General features: G+C 40.9%; 2 protein-coding genes across 2 annotated transcripts; one reads left to right on the top strand and one right to left on the bottom strand.

Moving 5' to 3' along the window:
• Positions 1 to 2,034: 2,034 nt before the first annotated feature.
• LOC131882000 (ubiquitin carboxyl-terminal hydrolase 48-like) lies at positions 2,035 to 9,939 on the top strand (the record flags this gene model as incomplete). Its single annotated transcript, XM_059229011.1, is given in 15 exon segments — positions 2,035 to 2,243; positions 2,899 to 3,232; positions 3,443 to 3,692; positions 3,763 to 3,938; positions 4,022 to 4,190; positions 4,699 to 5,334; positions 5,409 to 5,660; positions 5,733 to 5,899; positions 6,187 to 7,143; positions 7,594 to 7,737; positions 7,828 to 7,857; positions 7,976 to 8,138; positions 8,229 to 8,609; positions 9,525 to 9,729; positions 9,801 to 9,939. Coding segments are annotated over 15 exon segments (4,099 nt in total), but the record flags the coding sequence as incomplete, so codon positions are not given.
• Positions 9,852 to 16,936, bottom strand: LOC131882007 (tRNA (cytosine(38)-C(5))-methyltransferase-like). Its single transcript, XM_059229024.1, has 3 exons — positions 16,511 to 16,936; positions 14,346 to 14,585; positions 9,852 to 10,600 (listed from the first exon to the last, which is right to left on the bottom strand). Exons 1-3 carry the CDS (start codon positions 16,623 to 16,625, stop codon positions 9,942 to 9,944), a joined length of 1,014 nt encoding a protein of 337 aa, XP_059085007.1. The 5' UTR covers positions 16,626 to 16,936; the 3' UTR covers positions 9,852 to 9,941.
• Between the last annotated feature and the right edge of the window lie 290 nt (positions 16,937 to 17,226).

Below are 17,226 nucleotides of genomic sequence, written 5' to 3'. Positions count from 1 at the left end.
GGCTAATTTCCCGAGAGTTGATTTCTGCCGAGCCCTCACCCTGAGAAGCTCAATTGTGAATTGGTGGTGGGTTGAACAATCCCAAATCCCCAATGACAAAATGATCAGGCCTGCCTACTCTATAGCCATCTTGTATGATAAAAGTCGACAGAAAGTACCCAAGCGCCTGATTGAGATTACGGGTGGGGAACTTGCTAGATGGATGATACCCTCTCTCTTGTATGGGGTGATGGAAATGATGTGGGCATGAACCTGGCCCATTGGGCTCGATTTGAATTAGCCTGGTGCCACGGAAACGGGCACAAAAAGGACTGACTACCCATCAAAAATAGGGTAGAAATGCTTTCAACCCAATGATGGATTCCGCCTGAGTCAAAATGATCTCAATAGCATTGAGCGATATGGCTGAAGCATCGTTTTCATTAAAAAAATTGCACCTAATATCATTCAAAGATCTGTGAATCAAACATATGAACTGTGACAGGGTTGGGGCTTAGAAATAGTGTTAGCCAATCCAAGTGAAGTCATAGTGTACTTTCAAGAATAGAAGAGTGGACTCGGTTCCCGTTCACAGGGTTCATTCAAGTCATAATCGTAAATAATGATCATAATAAATCATAATCAAGTGCAAAATTAACCTGACACATGATTATTAGGACGAGTATTTGCATTTGGACGTTAAAGGAAAGTAAAAGAAGGTTCTTTGCTCTTCCAAAGGCTCATGTAATAATAATCCCTCTGAAAAGCGAAAAGTCAAGCGTCTCACATTTCCTCTCAACGCCCAAATGCAGTTTTTCCTCGAACTATTTTCAACGAAGATATATCCTATGATTACCCATAGATCCTCATGAACTCAAGGTTTTTCTCTAAAATATTACAAAGCACCCACAAGACAAGAGTTTGCACTCGAAGCAAGCAAGGCACATCTATTTTTAGAACGGATGGGATAACTCAAAGGCTTTCAGGGAGTGGTTTCTGATTGTAGAGGCGTTGCCATCAATCGGCAGGACCAGTATTGTTCAATTGATTCATTGATTGACCGTTATCACCAGAGCTGAAAAAAGATCCCCCCCCCCAAAATGCAAATGTATTATATTTCACTTTTCCAATCTTTTTGCATTACTGTGTGTGGTTTGGATGTTTTTTCTGCAATTTTCACCAGTTTGGCTCAAGGATCTAGTTTCCCCATTGATTTTATCCCTTTTCTTAAAATATAGAACAAATGAAAACCAAATATCTTCTCTATTTTACGATACCAGCTTTTTTGCTTCAAATGACGTTCTTAAATGGCGTGGTTATCTTACATTTGGGACAGCTATTGAAAATTACGTCTCTTCAGTCTTAAAAAAAAATGCTCCAAATACTGCACTTCTATCAATGCATGGCCAAAGTATCTCGTGAACGAAAGATTTTTTTCCGTTCCTATGGTGTGCTTACTTGCAAGTACAACACAGTTGATGCACGACTTAGGCACAAATGTTTTGCCTACTTTTGTTCAAATCACATACAGTATTAAGAGTTTATTTAGTAACCTAACAGGCTTTGGCTGTGTGGTGCACTTCAAGCAAGATCACTTGGTAGGGTTATGGAGAATAGTTTATGCACCCTTTGTTGACAAGGCTACTAAATTTTATTTTAGTGTTTCATTTTTTTTTATAATAGCTCTTTTCAAAAGAGTAACTTGAACCGGAATTATCGGCATATTTCCATATTTCTTTGCTTTTTTTTACTCTTTTTGTTGCATATTACTTTATTTGAACAGCCCTGATTATCACTCTTCTTTGCTTCTGTTTCAATTATCATGAATCTTCGCCGTGTCTGATATCAATTACTCTTTCTCTTTCTCCCTTTCAAATGGATGATTTCAATGCTAAAGAAATATGCCCTATAATTAAAAGGAATCTTCTGCATTTTAGCATTAAGGACATGTCTGTGAGGAGCACTTTGCTCACCTGACCCAGACTCAATGAAGCGCGAGCGGCAAGTCCACCCTCACGGGTCCGGGAGTCCCGCCGCCGACCCGGTCACGTCCATATCGCCCAGTCTGAGCGGGATGAGCGCCCTCCAACGACGCGATTTCTTGGAAAAGCGCGCCTGGGAATGGATCGAGGCCGTGGAGGACGTTGATCGAGATATCAGCGAAGAAGAGGTCCAACTAGCATACCGCCTCCATTTCCCATTGCATCTTCCTCTCAGGGATAAGTGCAAGAAGAACTGCAAATATAACCCCAGGTGTTATGTTGGTAAGTCAGCGTTGTGGTTAAAAAGCCTTACCAAGTTTCTAGAGAGACTCCCAAACACATCTTGGCACTTGGCTCGCTCTCAAAACGACAAGGAACAATTTCCATTCCTAAAACCAATTACAAAAGAGTAATTTTCGAAAAGCTATTCGATGCAATTTTGGACCACATATATTTACTGTGGCTAGGTGTTGAATTTAAAGATAAATACGGTCCATTTAACCACTGTTGAGTTATATGAAAATTAGTGGTCTTGTTTTCATATGTTCTGGCTCCAAAATACATAAATTTTATGAAATGAATTTGTCAATTGCAACTGCCTGCATCAGGCGGGAAATTCAAAATTGAAATGAGAACATGTTTAGGTCATATAATATCTTCTAAAAATGGTCTCAATACTTTTGCAACGCCCGGTATATCTTTTGTAATTTTTTTTATTGCCATGACTTTTGACTTGAGTCTGGGACTAAAAACTAGAAGGTAGAAACATTCATTGCACATCCCTATAATGATAAAGGCAACTTTTTTGATGACCAATCCCGGGATCTCACTTTTATCCATCGTAAAGATGAGTTGATTTCTCTAGGGCTGTCACATCAAGTGTAGGATAATCTGTTTAAACTCCAATTATCGCATACATCTTATAACCGTTGAATAGGATTGGGTGAGCAGAAATGGTTGGACTCGGATGACAGCGATGATGACGACGAGGATGAGGACGACGACGAGGGGTCCGATATTGCCCTGGAGCGTCGGGCCAATAGCTTTCCCGCGGGTTTGTTGAACTTGGGCAACACGTGCTACGTGAACTCGTTCCTCCAGATCTGGTTCCATAACGTGAACTTCCGACAGGCTCTCTATGAATGGGATCCGGAGCAAGACGACGAGGAAGGCGAGAACGAGACGCTCTTGGAGGCCGAAAACTACAAACCCCGCGGGAAAGTGGCCAGCCTTCAAGCCTTATTCGCCATGATGGAGTTCACCAACCGAAGGTAAACAAGGGGTCTGTGAAGGGTAATGTTGAGTGTGGGCAAGCGGAATGAACACACTAGTTAAGATGCCTTACTCAATTTGGACGGCAATGCCCAATCACATCTTGGCATGTTTTTAGCCTCCAAAGTCAAGACAATATATTTATTGATTGATTTTCGAAATCTCAATCTCTGTACCTGCTGTACCCTGTTCTTTGATCATGATTTTAGAGCAGTGGATCCCAATGACTTTATCACCAAACTGGGTCTGGATCCTCAAGTGCAACAGGACGCCCAAGAGTTCTCTAAGCTGTTCATCTCTCTCTTGGAATCCAGTCTGAGCAATCAAAAGAGTCTCAATGTGCGTTCACTGATCCAGAACCAATTCCGGGGTGAATACGCTTACGTCACGAAATGTATGGCCTGCAAACGAGAAAGTTCCAGGCCGTCTTTTTTCTACGAACTGGATCTCACTTTACAAGTAAGAAAGACCTTATTTAGGGATATACGAGCTCATCATGTAATTGCAATATTTCTTGTGTCTCTATTAGGGTAACAAGACGTTGAAAGATTGCTTGGAGGACTTCACCAAGAAGGAAAAACTTCAAGGCGACAATCAGTACTTTTGCGAAAATTGTAATGCCAAAAAAGATGCCACCCGATGTGTCCGAATCTCCCAAGTGCCAACAGTATTAAACCTTCAACTCAACCGATTCATCTTTGATATGTAAGTCTTACAAGTCCTCACGATGGCTCCTTGGCGACCTCAACATCAGTATTTACCAACTTTTCCACCTCTCCATTTAAAAGGCAAACGGGTCAAAAGAAAAAACTGAACTCCGTTGTTCGATTCCCAGAACAATTGGACATGTCCGAATACCTGAGAAAACCGCCAGGAAGCCAAGTCTACACGCTCACTGGGGTTCTCATGCATGTGGGGGCAGAAGCCAACCATGGACACTACATAGCCCATATTCAGGTAAGGCATCTTTCTTGTTGACATGTTCGTATTGCAGGGTAGTCCGGATTTTTTGTAACATCAGATCAGACTCGATAAGACGATGCCCTGAGCCCAATCAGAAAATATAGGTTTGTTAATAATACAGTATGAAGAAAAGTGTTCTGGAAACATCCAGACAAAATTTCATGCAAATTCTTCTATTCGTTATCAAACCATGATCCTTGTTCATTCACGCTCTTTATTTAGTACACATGCTCTGTTTAGAAAATACATTCCTATACTATGAAACCCTATGAAAGTCTTGCATTGATATAATGCAATTCATCGGCAATACAAACTTCTTCAGAATGACATGAACATTTTTAAATACTACCACAAAAATTCACCCTGTTCTGGAAGCTAGTCTGGAAACTTGATGAAAATTCAAGGAACTCTGATTTAAGGGCCGCCCTGTAAAGCTCCCAGGCGACTGCCAGTCCAGTAAAGTATTCAAAGTTATTGGATTCGTCGATTTCTCGATTTTTAGGATGCGTGTACTGGTCAATGGTACAAGTTCTCGGATGCGTTGGTGGGTCGAATTTGGGGCAAGAACCCCAAATTGGGCAGCGAAAGCGATCCTTTCATGATGAACGGAAGTTCACCCACCAACGGCAAACGTGGACCCAAAGGCAATAACACCGGCAAGGGCATACAAAGCTCGAATAACGCTTACATGTTGGTCTACACCGAGCAGAACGCCTTAATCAGGATCCGTGCCAAGGAACAAGAGGAACAGATCAAGAAGACCTTGGTCCAAAACAGAGCCTTGCGAGCCATCCAGAAAAAGAACCAAGTGTTTCGACGGAAATTGCGGGAAGAGAAGCGCCTAAAACGCGAGGAGAAATGGAAACGATTGGAACAATACGAAGATGCTGTCAATAGGGACGAAGATATCCTGGAGGACGAAGAAGATGAAGACGACGAGGACGAGGAGACCTCTTCGGAAGATCTCTCGTCACCTTCCGAGGACGAGATTGACGAGGACCTCCAATCTGGTCTAGCTGATTACACCTATGTCAATGGACTAGTCTATCCCTCAAATTTCCCCATCTACCTACGGGCATATATTGAGCAAGACCGGCGGATGTTGGACGAGGAAATTGAGGAATCCGCACTTTGCAAGGTAACTAACTTAGAAGCATCTCTGGCTGTGTGGATAAATGTCACCATGGACTTTTCTTTATTTATGTTTTTTAGCAAGAACAACATGAAGAGCGAATGTCCATCAAGCATAATCTGCGCGATATCTGCGAACAGATGCCTTATCACGAAACGGAGGACGAAACGGGGACCGATTTCGAGTTCATTCCCACGGAATGGCTCATGCGATATCTAGATAATCCTCTTATGGCGGCGGATGAACCCATCGAAACCTTGGACTACTTGTGCATGCACGGCAAACTCAATCTCGAGAAGATCTTTGAGGTGAAGGTGATCAATGTTGAAGTGGTACGTGGGATCTCGAGGAAGTTGGATGTTGGATTGGAGATGAAATGGATGGGGTTCCACCTTTTTTTTCAGGCAAATAGGTTGTGTGAGGATGTGACAGAGTGTCGTGGACGGAGACTCACTCATGATGCGTTGTGCAAGATATGCGTGAAGAACCAATGTAGACGTATCCAGTTGGTTGAGAGTACCATTCGCGATGCAAAGGCCATAATCGAGCTGTCTAAGAAACCCGTGACAGAGTAAGGATGATTATGTTTTCTGTTTGATTGTGGTCAAATTAGCAGCAGACAAATCGCTTAATGAAGTCCTGGTCTGACAAATGGACTCTTGAGTTTTAACAAGAGATCTTCTTTCAAACATTTTTGCGGACTTATTAACCGCTACAGAGAATATGATCACGAAGAGTCAAAAAAAAATTATGAAAATATATATCTTATTTTTTTGAGTTCATTTAGTTTTTTGATAAAATATCACTTATTTTTCTCTCAGTTCACACCTTTAAGTATGCTCATTTTTTCATTTACAGTTCCGGGTTAGCCTATTGGGTGGGGAAAATGTCCCTGAGGAATTGGAGGAAAATCGCTAAGGATGACTTGAATGAGGACATTCAAGAGGAGGCCGACAACTATGACGACGAAATGGACTTCATTGAAATCATGGAGATTGGACTAGCGTCAAGTAAAAACGACAAGGCCGCACCTACGAGCCCCGAGCTTAAGGATCACCTCCCCAACGGGACCACGCCCACTCAGACACAATCCCCTAAATCTGACGACGAACCCTTGAGCACAAAGCCAGCTCCCGCCAATGGGTCTCCCGATAATCCAGAGGAAGGAAAAGCCCAGCTGGATTTGGAGGAAGTCCAGACCAAGCTCCTCAAGGTGGGGACCGATATCAGCGTGGCCAAGGTGAACGGCAACACTCCAATCTCGACCAATCTGAACGCCAAGATGGGAGGGATCGAGATCCATCCCACCTTGGCCAATGGCAACTCCTCTCCTGTAACCAATGGCCACCATAGGTCCAAGTCCTCAAGTACATCATCGACCTCGTCCACGTCTTCGAAGGTGGAGACCCACACGGCTGTGAAAATTAAGGAGAACGGACACTCCGAACCCAATAACAGGCCCACATCCGTGGTCACGTACCCGTTGTCCCAATTGCACGCAGAGCGATTGCATTTCAATAGTGATATCGTGTGCGAGCATGGAGAACTCTCCCCTTTGGCCGCCAACCGTCGACTGGTGTCCAGTGAGGTTTGGACCATCTTGAAGCGATACTTCCCAGGTACGCCGAGCTTTGAGCGCTCTCACGTGACCTGCCCGCAGTGCCGGGCGAGCGCCAATCAAGCAGCGAGAGCCGACGAAGAGCGAAGGGAACTGGCTCAGGCTCAAAAGAACGCACTTAACGATGTGCTTAACGAGCGGAATCGGCCTTCATGGTCGAAGGCCACTTTGAACAAGGTCTATCTGATCTCTCGAGGGTAAGTTTTGGCTGAGCGAGTATTTCAATAACCTTTTAAAACTGATGGTAATTGACGGTTTTTTTTTCAATGTCGGAAACTAATGCCATCTACAGTCAAATGGGCTACTCTCGTGAAGAGTGATTTGTTTAGTCAAAATTGGCGAAACAACCCTCTGCTGACCATAATTCAAAACGCCTGAAATTATGGTAGATTTCGCACTTTTTAAGCAAATAGTGGCCGATATTTGAATTGAAATAACTAGATCTGAACATCCAATGCGATGGTGTCTTTAAAAACCTTCAAAGAGGTAAACCAATCTGGTCAAAAAACAGAAATTCCGACCGGATTGCTCTTTTTTTAAGGTAGCCCACTGATCTCAACGTGATCACAATGCACCTAAAGTAGTTCCTATGCTAACATTTCATGAGCCAAACACGTAATACCGTAATACCGACTTGTTCTTTGTAGCTTTGTTCAAGAATGGCGCTCGTTCATCCGAAGTCCATCGTCCAAAGACCCCGTCAGAATATTGGGCAACGACACTCTCCTTTGTGAGCATGGTGGTCTCGTTTATCCTCTGGATTTGGACACTGAATCCGATTATGAATCAGTGTAAGTATCCCTCCCTGCCCAGGCATTTCCCTTGAGTCACCTTTTGATGTGTCCACCTCTCTTTTTGTCTTTGATTATCTCCTTCTAAAGTGATTCCTGGAGTGAGGATGACAAGAAGAGGTAATTCATCGAGCCCTTTGCACGTTCCAATTTTCGTATGCTGCTCTATAGACAGACGTCCGTCATCGGATTGGTACATATCACATGACCTAAAACGATCATACTTTCTTATTTTTAGCATATTTATGGTGTCAGAAGACGAGTGGGGACACATTCGCAAATTCTTCCAAGTGGATCACACCATTTCGGTGGTGCGGAATAAAGAGGGTCCGGAGCTTCTCAGTAGTGATCCCAAAGTGTGCGCCGAGTGCCTTGCCAAACGAAAAGAACAAGAAGAGCTGGTATTATATCAATTTTTGCACTTATTTGTCGCCCTTGTCCATGTTTATTTCTATTTTTGAAAAACTTTGTGTATTTATATCGCTATCTAGGAAAAGTTATGCTACACCAATGTACCTGTTTATGTCCGCCGTTTGACCGGATCGGATAAAACCCCCGTCTTTCTGGACTACAAGGACCCGGATTTCAGTAGCAGTGATGCCATCACGCCTACGGGGAGATGTGCCACCAATGGCACACCCCTCAATGGTCACCCACCGTTGAAGAAGCAAAAGATGGGCGAGTCCAATGGAATTGCATCAGAGGCGGGACCTCATGCCGAAGAGAACGGAACCACGACCAACAATGCGACCGTTAACAGTCACCACAATCCGCTCATCGATGTCAGAAGAAGCCATCGACGACAAAAAGTGCGCGGAGAAAAGGAATTCATCGTTAGCTCATCCATGCTCCTTCGGGATTTTAAGATCAAGGTTAGTTATCTTTGTTAGGGCATGGATAAAGTGAAACTAGTTCCTTCAATCACTCTTTTATAAGATTTGATATTTATGATATTTTGTTTATGATGAAATATTGATTAATATTTTGTTACTGATAAAATATGAATTAATGTGTTTTATGATATTCTATTTATTTATCTAAATCAAGATATCGAATGATATAATAAGTTCGACAATTCAAATCGCATTTCTACTTTGTAAGCTTTGAGCGGAGGATCATTACTTACGAGTGTTATTGGGTTCTTTTTTGGTTTGTTTTTTTACGAGCTTTTCTAACTGCTGCAGGGAATTGGAAAAAAATGAAAGGCTATAATGATTATTATATTACATATTTATTTATTACCTTTCAATCTTAATTATGATATTTGGTCTAACAACAAAGTTCACAAAGTATTTTCATATTCAAAACCATATCAAAGAGGCCTTCAAAATGGACGCTAATTTACTAACGTAATATCGGGTTAGCGTGTCAGAAATACACATATTGAAGTGATTGATCTAAGTCAAGCGTCGACAGAACTCGAAAAGTATGTTACTTGATGTTTTAGCCCTCATTTACCAAAGTTATGTAGTAGACACTACTTAAAATTCGAATTTTTGGCTTGCTCTTGGTCAGCTACATAAGCTTTTGACAATAAAACTTTGAAACGAACCCCTTCATCAGTGAATTATATAAAAATGGCCCGCCTTTGATTGAGGAGATCTACATTTCTTATAGTGTTATTTTAATTCGAAAAGTGGCTCAGAGTCGCGATGACCAAAAGCAGGCCGATTTGGCGGGAAGATCGTTCCTAGTCCATATTTCTAGAAGTTTGTGGACAATCGCATCAATGTCAGAAGGCTTCCGTTCAATGTCGTCAAATGAACTAAGAACGGGCCCAATTTCAGATCATGGAGAGCTTCAAAGTGGCTCCTTTTGACCAGAATCTGTGCGTGAATGGGGTCTATTTGGAAGATTCCACCAAGACATTGGGGGAATTGAAAGTCTTGCCGAAGTCTTTGATCTATCTTCGACCCGATGAGCCATCCACCAACGGACCCATTGACATGGACGAATGCTGGAGTATGCAACATCCAGAAGAAGGATTTAAAGGTGACTTTGTCTCCACTCTTGAAACCTTGCCAGGATATCTAACCAATGGTTTTCTGTCCTTTCCATTCCAGGAACCGGATTGCTTAGCGGCATGTGAAGGCAAAGAAGAAACCCACTCAAAATTATCATCGTCTCATTCCATTCACTTCCATTTATTTTCGTTTCATCACTATGTAGATCCAATAGATAATTACCAATCCACAAAAATAATCTCATCTCGGTATCAGTAATTGTAACAGAAACGACACCACTTTCACATTGAGACTATTGCCCAAGACTCGAAAACGATGAATGGGCGTCGATTCCGGAGGGAATTCAAAATCCTCGGGAAATCCCATTAATCTACAAATTTCTCTGGGAGTAAAGAATCTCAGGTCCAATTCCCGTAGAACAGCCACTCTTTGGGCTTCATCTTCTTTGGGCAGAGCTCGAAATCTCCGGTAAACGGAGTCTAAATCCCCGGACTGTTGAAGGATAGAACCTGTACCTTCCACATATCGTCCATAGGACTTGGTAAAACAACAAGATCGCTCGGATTCCTCGGTGACAATGTCCATGACCTCGGCATATCGGAGCAACATGGCGTCGCTTAATTTAGATGTGATTGGAGGATTGGTTTCCAGGAATGATTTGAGCTTGGCGGGTGTTTGAAGCGATGTCGAAAATTTGCGGAGCGAAGAGGTATCCGTCCATATTTCCGAGCGAGTTGGAAATTGAAATGCCAGTTCAGAGGATTGCCCAATGAGATAGTAACGAAGACGCGAGTTTGGCACCCCGAGATCCATGGGCGAGATGAGGAACTCTTGCCAATGAAAATTCATGCTTTTGAGGGTGTCGATCAATTTGGAGCGGGCTTCGGACTCCTCGAATCCTGAACGGAGATTGGTAAAAAAAAGGGGCAAGGGTTATTGGAGATGATTGCTAGTTCAGCTTTAATTGTTTTGAACACTTAAGAGGTATTGTAAAAATGGAATGGCTTAGCTCGGTAGATTTTCACTGGCCTTTCTTAATTGAGACTTGTTAACACATCTATTGATGGTTGTTGGGGTGGACAATTTTGGGAATCAGCTTGGTTTTTGGACAGCAATGAGGAATGATCTTTAAAGGTTAGGTGATTCCATTTTTTACTTACCGCGGGGAGATAAAATAGTGTCACAGGGCCGTTTAGGCAGTCTTAGGCGACTTAGGCGATCTTGAACCGTTACATGTATTTTTCCCCTTTTTAGCAAGACCATGGCCTTAATCATGAATGTCACAGTTTAGAATCAAAAAAAAGAACCCTTTGGTACACGTTTCATTCTAAAATTATCAATTACTCACCCATGGGCCAAATATCTGCTTTTTAAGCTTACGTCGTTAAATCTACTTGCCGGCTCCTCTCTGGCTCGTACTATTGCAGCGGCAAAGCCAAACTCGCTCTGATAATCAGTTCCGCCGATATAACACGTTTATCGTACTTGACGCTCATAATTTGTTCAGGCAAGGAATCAATATGTTCGTTTATGGATGAAAATTGTGCCGAAGACTTTATTCTTTAATTCAAAACTATGACATTCATGGTTAAAGCCAAGGTAGAGCTAAAAAATGAAAACAAATATGTAACGGCTCAAGCTAGTCCAAGCCGCCTAAGAGTACCCGAACGGCCCTGTGACAGTATTTTATCTCCCCGCGGTAGGTAAAAAATGGAATTATCTAACCTTTAAAGATCATTTTCAATTTGACAAAAGTGGACAAAAGTGGACAAACATGGGTACATTTGGCCAAAAGTGGGTAGACAAGCAATAACTTTTAAAACCTAATTCATGTAGTAATCTTGATAGATATGTTAACCAACAAATGGAATCAATAATTCATATAATGTTAACATTGTGAACATAAATATACATTATGTAGCAACTAACCTTTGTAGAAAACTGACAAATCATTTCACTAATGTTTTTACTTACCAAAATATACACTGTAATTTGAGAATTTCAAATATCTATCTTGATTAAATACAGTATTATAAAGTTAAACAAGTTCATTTGTTTAAGTTAATAAGAGCATTAATGTATTTGAATTTTAAGAAGTTAAGGCCAAGCAAAAAATCAGGGCGGTTTGTTACTGGGCATTTTTCACTGAAACTGTGTCATGAAATTTGTAACGGCTAGCAGCTGCGTAAGAGTATCTTTAAATATCATCATTAAGTATAATAGATTGTACATCTATCATCAATAATTTATTTTTTTTCTGTTAGAATAAAGTAGTTTCCTTCTCTATCTGATAAAAAAGCATCTTTAAAAGCCAAAAAACCTTACCTAAGAATAATTTTAACTACTTGCTTATGAAAAGCAAACCTTAAATGTGAAAAGTATAGCATTCTTAAACTTCAGCAATTGGGCAAGATGTTCATTTTTTTGTATTAACTCTTTTTGGGAGGAAATCCCAAAATACACATGATTTTAAACTAAGTTAGAAATAAACTTTATTGCCACTCTTGGTCATGTCAGATTGTAAAATGTATAAAACTTTATGTAAAAAAAATATCATAACCAAATATCAATTGATAAAAGAATAAAATGGTCAAGACTGATAAAATAGTTGACTAGAGTGTGATATCACAATGAGTATGACCAGAATTGGTTCAGTGCACATGAAAAAAGTGAAGAGGGAAATTGCAAATAGTACGTAAACAGGTGGTAGAAGTAAAAGATGAAAATCTTGGTTATTGCAGTAGAGTGGGTGGGTCAGATTGAACAGATCCTTTGTCAGCTCCCGTCGTTGGTGGCCCTTGACTAGCGATACTCCGAAAGGATGTTCTCGGGCCAAGGACAATAAGGTGTAAGCAAGTCCTTGACCGGGACGGACAATTTGTGTCCGGACATCACCCGCGGAAAGGTCAGATTCCCAACACTTTTGGACACTAACCTTGCCAGCCCGATGGTGAGGGGCTCAGTTTCCAATAGAAAATGGGTCCATGCATTATTGGCATATTGGGGCACGCACAGATATCGTTTGAGGAACTTGGTGAAGGTGGCATTGGCGGATTTGAGGGCGGATTGGGCGGAGTTTGGGAGCCAAAGGTGAAGGCCATAGAGGAAAATCGGAACGATGTAGGTCCGGAAGAGTTGAAGAACTATTGGAAGGGGAAAATTCTTGATAGGAAGTCTATTGCAAATGTATCCGACCCTGGCCCTGGCTTTGACTATTGATGATTTGAGATGATTGGTGAAGGAGAGTTGAGTTGTGAATGTGAAACCGACATAATTGAAATTATTGACGATTTCAATCGGACCATTGTTAATATGGAAGAAGGTGGGAGGCAGACGACCTTTATGGAAAAACATGACCTCCCTCTTGATGGTGTTGACTTGAAGGCCGTTCTCTTGGCAGTAACCGTGGAGGGCATTGGTGGCATTTTGCAATTCCACGGCTGAATCAGCCAAGAGAACCAGGTCGTCTGCATATTGAAGATATTGAACCAGAAAATGGTTGATGGTGGGGCCTTAGTGTGTGAGGGCTTCGGGCAGGTCGGAAACACAAAGATTGAAAAGAATTGGCGATAGGGGGTCCCCCTGCGGCAGGCCAATGGAAGTGAAGTAGTAGGGGGATAGGTCCTCACCAAATCGAATGGAGCATCTGAGTCCCGCGTAGATGTTGGACAGCAGGACACAGGTTTTCACAGGTATTCTCTTTGGGTTGAACGCAGAACTCCCCACAGTTGGAGTTTGAGGAATAACCGCGTTCGGTCCACCCTGTCGAATGCTTTGGAGAAATCCACAAAGCATCCGTACACTCTCCTCTTATTGCTGATGTTGGACTGCACAATTTCATAGAGGAGAGTAGCTGCCGTGGTGGTTGAGCGGCTTCTCCGGAAACCGAATTGGAACTTGGGAATGATTCTTGTTGATTTTCTATCTATCCGTGTTTTTGCGCCTAGTTTGCACAATATAATATTTCACTAATTTGAAAGACAATTTCATTGTTTTTGATCAATTTGTTGTTCATGGGTATTTCATTTATTCTTCTGACTTTCAAAATTAATTCAGAAATATTTGGTCTATGAGCGGAGTTTTATATCAAAGAGATCAGTATTGAATTAAAAGCACTTAAATGTAATATGTAGTATGGATAATCTTGTTTTATTGATCCTAAAGTGACTATCTTAATGCAACGCAATGTCATTTCCTCTCTTTCGAGTCCCTGGTTAGAGGTATATGGCAAAAATCTTAAAAACTTAACTTTGCTTTTGACACTATCAATGAACTATTTCTAAAACAAAAGATCAGTTTCAAGCAAGTTTTCTGAAAGATTTGCAGTTTCAAAGGTTCGTATTTCTGGTCACTTTTGAACACAAGGGTGGAAAAAGTGTCCAAAAATAAAATGCCCACCCTGATGAATGTTGCAACTTCTTGTCACTTTTTATTGTTATTGTTACAATGTTGTGATAATTTTACGACCGGAAAGCTAGGAAAAAAACTAACAACAATGAGATAAAAAACTTCGCAATGATCAACGCTTCCGAATCGCTTCTTTAGAATCGAAGCTTTACAAAAAGCCACATTTCATCAAATTCTTCCAATAATTATTTTTTCCCCATTCCAAGAGAGTTAAGAAAAACTCGTTTTCAATATTACCTTTGACGTTTTCCACGAGGATGTATTTGAGCGTGGGGACTTTCGGGAGAAGAGTAAGCAAATGCAGTAAAGGTTGGGATCGAGGATCTTGGGTGTCTTTCTGGTGACCTTGGCGGGTAAAAGGTTGACATGGTGGACTCATCAAGACAGCCTCCACCGCCCATTGTTGCCATTGACGGACGGTTAGCCCACAAATATTTTTGGCACTGTGCGGCACATCTGGGAAATTGTGGCGGTAAACTACAATGTAAAACATACATCAAGCGGAAAATTTCTCCACAAGTAAAGTTCTCTTTAGATGTGAATAGGGCTCATAACTAGTGTTCTCAAACATACGCGAATAACATTTTTTTGCATCCTGAGCCTTTAAGTGCATCTTTTTTCATCCTGTACCTCGTATTCATTATTGGTCCGTTTTCACATTTTTTTGCATTTTAGGCTTCTTTTGACTGATTTTGTTTGGGCCAAAAAAAGTTATATTTTCACTATTTTAATGAAAAATTGACGCCTCTGACGTATGCCTGCCCTTGACAATTCATGGTCCCGTCCACCATCTCTTTTCTAGGGCACATAGATGATTGTACGACAGACTGGAAATGTTGAATGAGCATATTCTATCAACAAAAACCTCACAAACACCAACCCACTGAGCACTTTCAAAGAATGACATTGGCTGAAGCCGATTTGAAATTGTAACAAGCAGGTTTCTTCAGGTATAAAAAGTGGTGATCTCCGAGAGAGCTTTGAATTTTCCTGCCCATGCCCAAGTTTAGTCTTTGATTATTGTTCAGATGCTGATCTACTGGAATCAGAGCATGCTGCTATTAGAATAATTGTGTCCAGCTTAAAAAATTGCTCAAGATACCTCAGTATGCCATAAAAATATAAACCATCTTTGAAGTTTATTTGCATCCTTATTTGAATCCTGGGCTTGTTCTTTCACATCTGTATTTGCATATTGGGGTCCTTTTTGCCTTGACTTAGTCAAATGCAAAAAATCATGTTACTTTGAACTCTCAAGTCATTCCTGTGATAGCCTTTGTGGGCAAAGGATCATTTATTTGCAGGTCAGTGGAAACGAAACTAAAAGTAACGAAATTACAATATAACGTATTTCGGCTATTTGATAATACTTCATTTATTGCAAATATTCGGCCGATGGGCGTATTCTCTTGTACATGTTTGGGGAAAATAGCCATTTCATGCATCGGGAATGTAGAAGAATGATCGTGATGCGAAAATGGTCCAGAAATATAGACCCTTTAGAACCTAGAAAAAGTTATTTTTTACGAGTAGCGCCAAGCAAAAATATTGACGAGGAATTCCTGAGTGATAAATAACTTATTTTGGCCGAAGTAACTGAAACTCCAATCTGTTTTTTTTATTGAGGAATGACTAATGCCCTGATCATTTGGTGTCCTTGATTCTTTTTCTTAGTAAAAAAGAATGCTGTTACCAATAAATTTTTTGAATATTACTTTCCAAAACAACATCAGTTGGAACACAAATTTTGAGGGACATGCGGATTCTTGCAAATTCTTCGTTTTTCTCCAGATTCCTAGTCCTAATTAGGGACCTAGTCCTAATCAGCTAATCATTCTTGAACGTAAATAGTTTTAACGTCGCAAAGTTTGCCTTTGGTTTTGTACTTGGGCCACTGCAGAAAACAAAAATCTAGCTGCCATTTTGAAAAACAAGCGTTCAAATTTTTTCATTTTTAAACTTCACCTCCTCTTAATCATTAAAGGCTGACATTATTATTACATGACATTATGAAAAGAGCGCAGAGCAGACTGACAATATTTCGCTCTTCTTTTCCTGGGGGAAAACATTTTACATCAAAATTGAATGATCGGAGAAACGACAAGACGTCAAAGTTGCCCTATTTTTGCACATTAACCTTTGTGACCATATTCATTTTGACAAATCAGTTAAGGTTTGGCATTGATGGGAAATGTTTTAGTCTAATCACATCACATATCGCGTAGGAAGGGAGGGAGGTCCACATCGATGAACTTGTATAAAAATGAATTACAATCCGCAACCCTTATCTAGGAAAATATAATATTTTAAAAGCAATCATTTTGTTTTCATTTTGTTTACTTTGTGGCTTAAAAAACCAACGACATAACGAAGAAGTTCAACGATCATGTGTATGCATTCACCTCGGTTGGGCACCTCACTGATGTCGAGGGCCGCCACCACCTCAAAAGTCACCCCAGCATCCATCAAGGCATAGTGCATCCCACCCATCCCACTAAAGAGTTCCAGGACTTTCATGATTTTCGAAAACCACCGGAATCAAGTATCACATGCCGCGAATCGTAACCAAAACACCAACAACGAAGGCAGTCACAACAATCTTTTTCATCACTGAAAAGAAAGCTGAGAAGAGTAAAGAGGGGTGTGTTGTGCTCGTCTATTGCAGCTGAATCAGTCATCACTGAATAGTGCTAGTCTGGCTGATTGAAGGTAGCGCCTCTATGATCAGAAACAGCAATCCAAATGCCTTTAAATTGTTACCTAATTGCTATATAAACTGGTCTGATTGAATTGTTCCCAATGCAAAATCTTGCAGGATGCTTTGTGATTTACCTTTGGCCTGTCCAAGAGTCCTTGGACCTGCCAGACGGTCAAAGAGATTCAAGCTAGAGAAGATAAACCTGAATTCCACTGATTGAGACATCTCCATGAACATAAAAAAAGTTAATTGCCTTTTTGCCACAATCTTGATGTTTTTTCGCCGGCATCTTGTTTCTCATTCTGGTATGCTCCAATTTTGAAGTAAAATTCTACAAAGTATATCGATACAGTAAAAAGTATTTTGACAGACTTTTCTTGCCAAAGATTAGATATCATTCCAGACCAACCCTACATTCAA

The sequence above is a fragment of the Tigriopus californicus genome, chromosome 6 (assembly GCF_007210705.1).
Source record: "Tigriopus californicus strain San Diego chromosome 6, Tcal_SD_v2.1, whole genome shotgun sequence".
Taxonomy (NCBI): domain Eukaryota; kingdom Metazoa; phylum Arthropoda; class Copepoda; order Harpacticoida; family Harpacticidae; genus Tigriopus; species Tigriopus californicus.
The sequence above is the reverse complement of the archived record's forward strand: the minus strand, read 5'-3'. Positions and strand labels throughout refer to the sequence as shown.

Excerpts from the sequence above, each read along its gene's own strand:
- LOC131882007 (XM_059229024.1), bottom strand. The coding sequence starts at position 16,625 with ATGAAAGTCCTGGAACTCTTTAGTGGGATGGGTGGGATGCACTATGCC. Across the intron at positions 14,586-16,510 it reads CAGTGAGGTGCCCAACCGAG|TTTACCGCCACAATTTCCCA; the intron begins GTGAATGCATAC and ends TTTACATTGTAG. Across the intron at positions 10,601-14,345 it reads CCTCGTGGAAAACGTCAAAG|GATTCGAGGAGTCCGAAGCC; the intron begins GTAATATTGAAA and ends ATCTCCGTTCAG.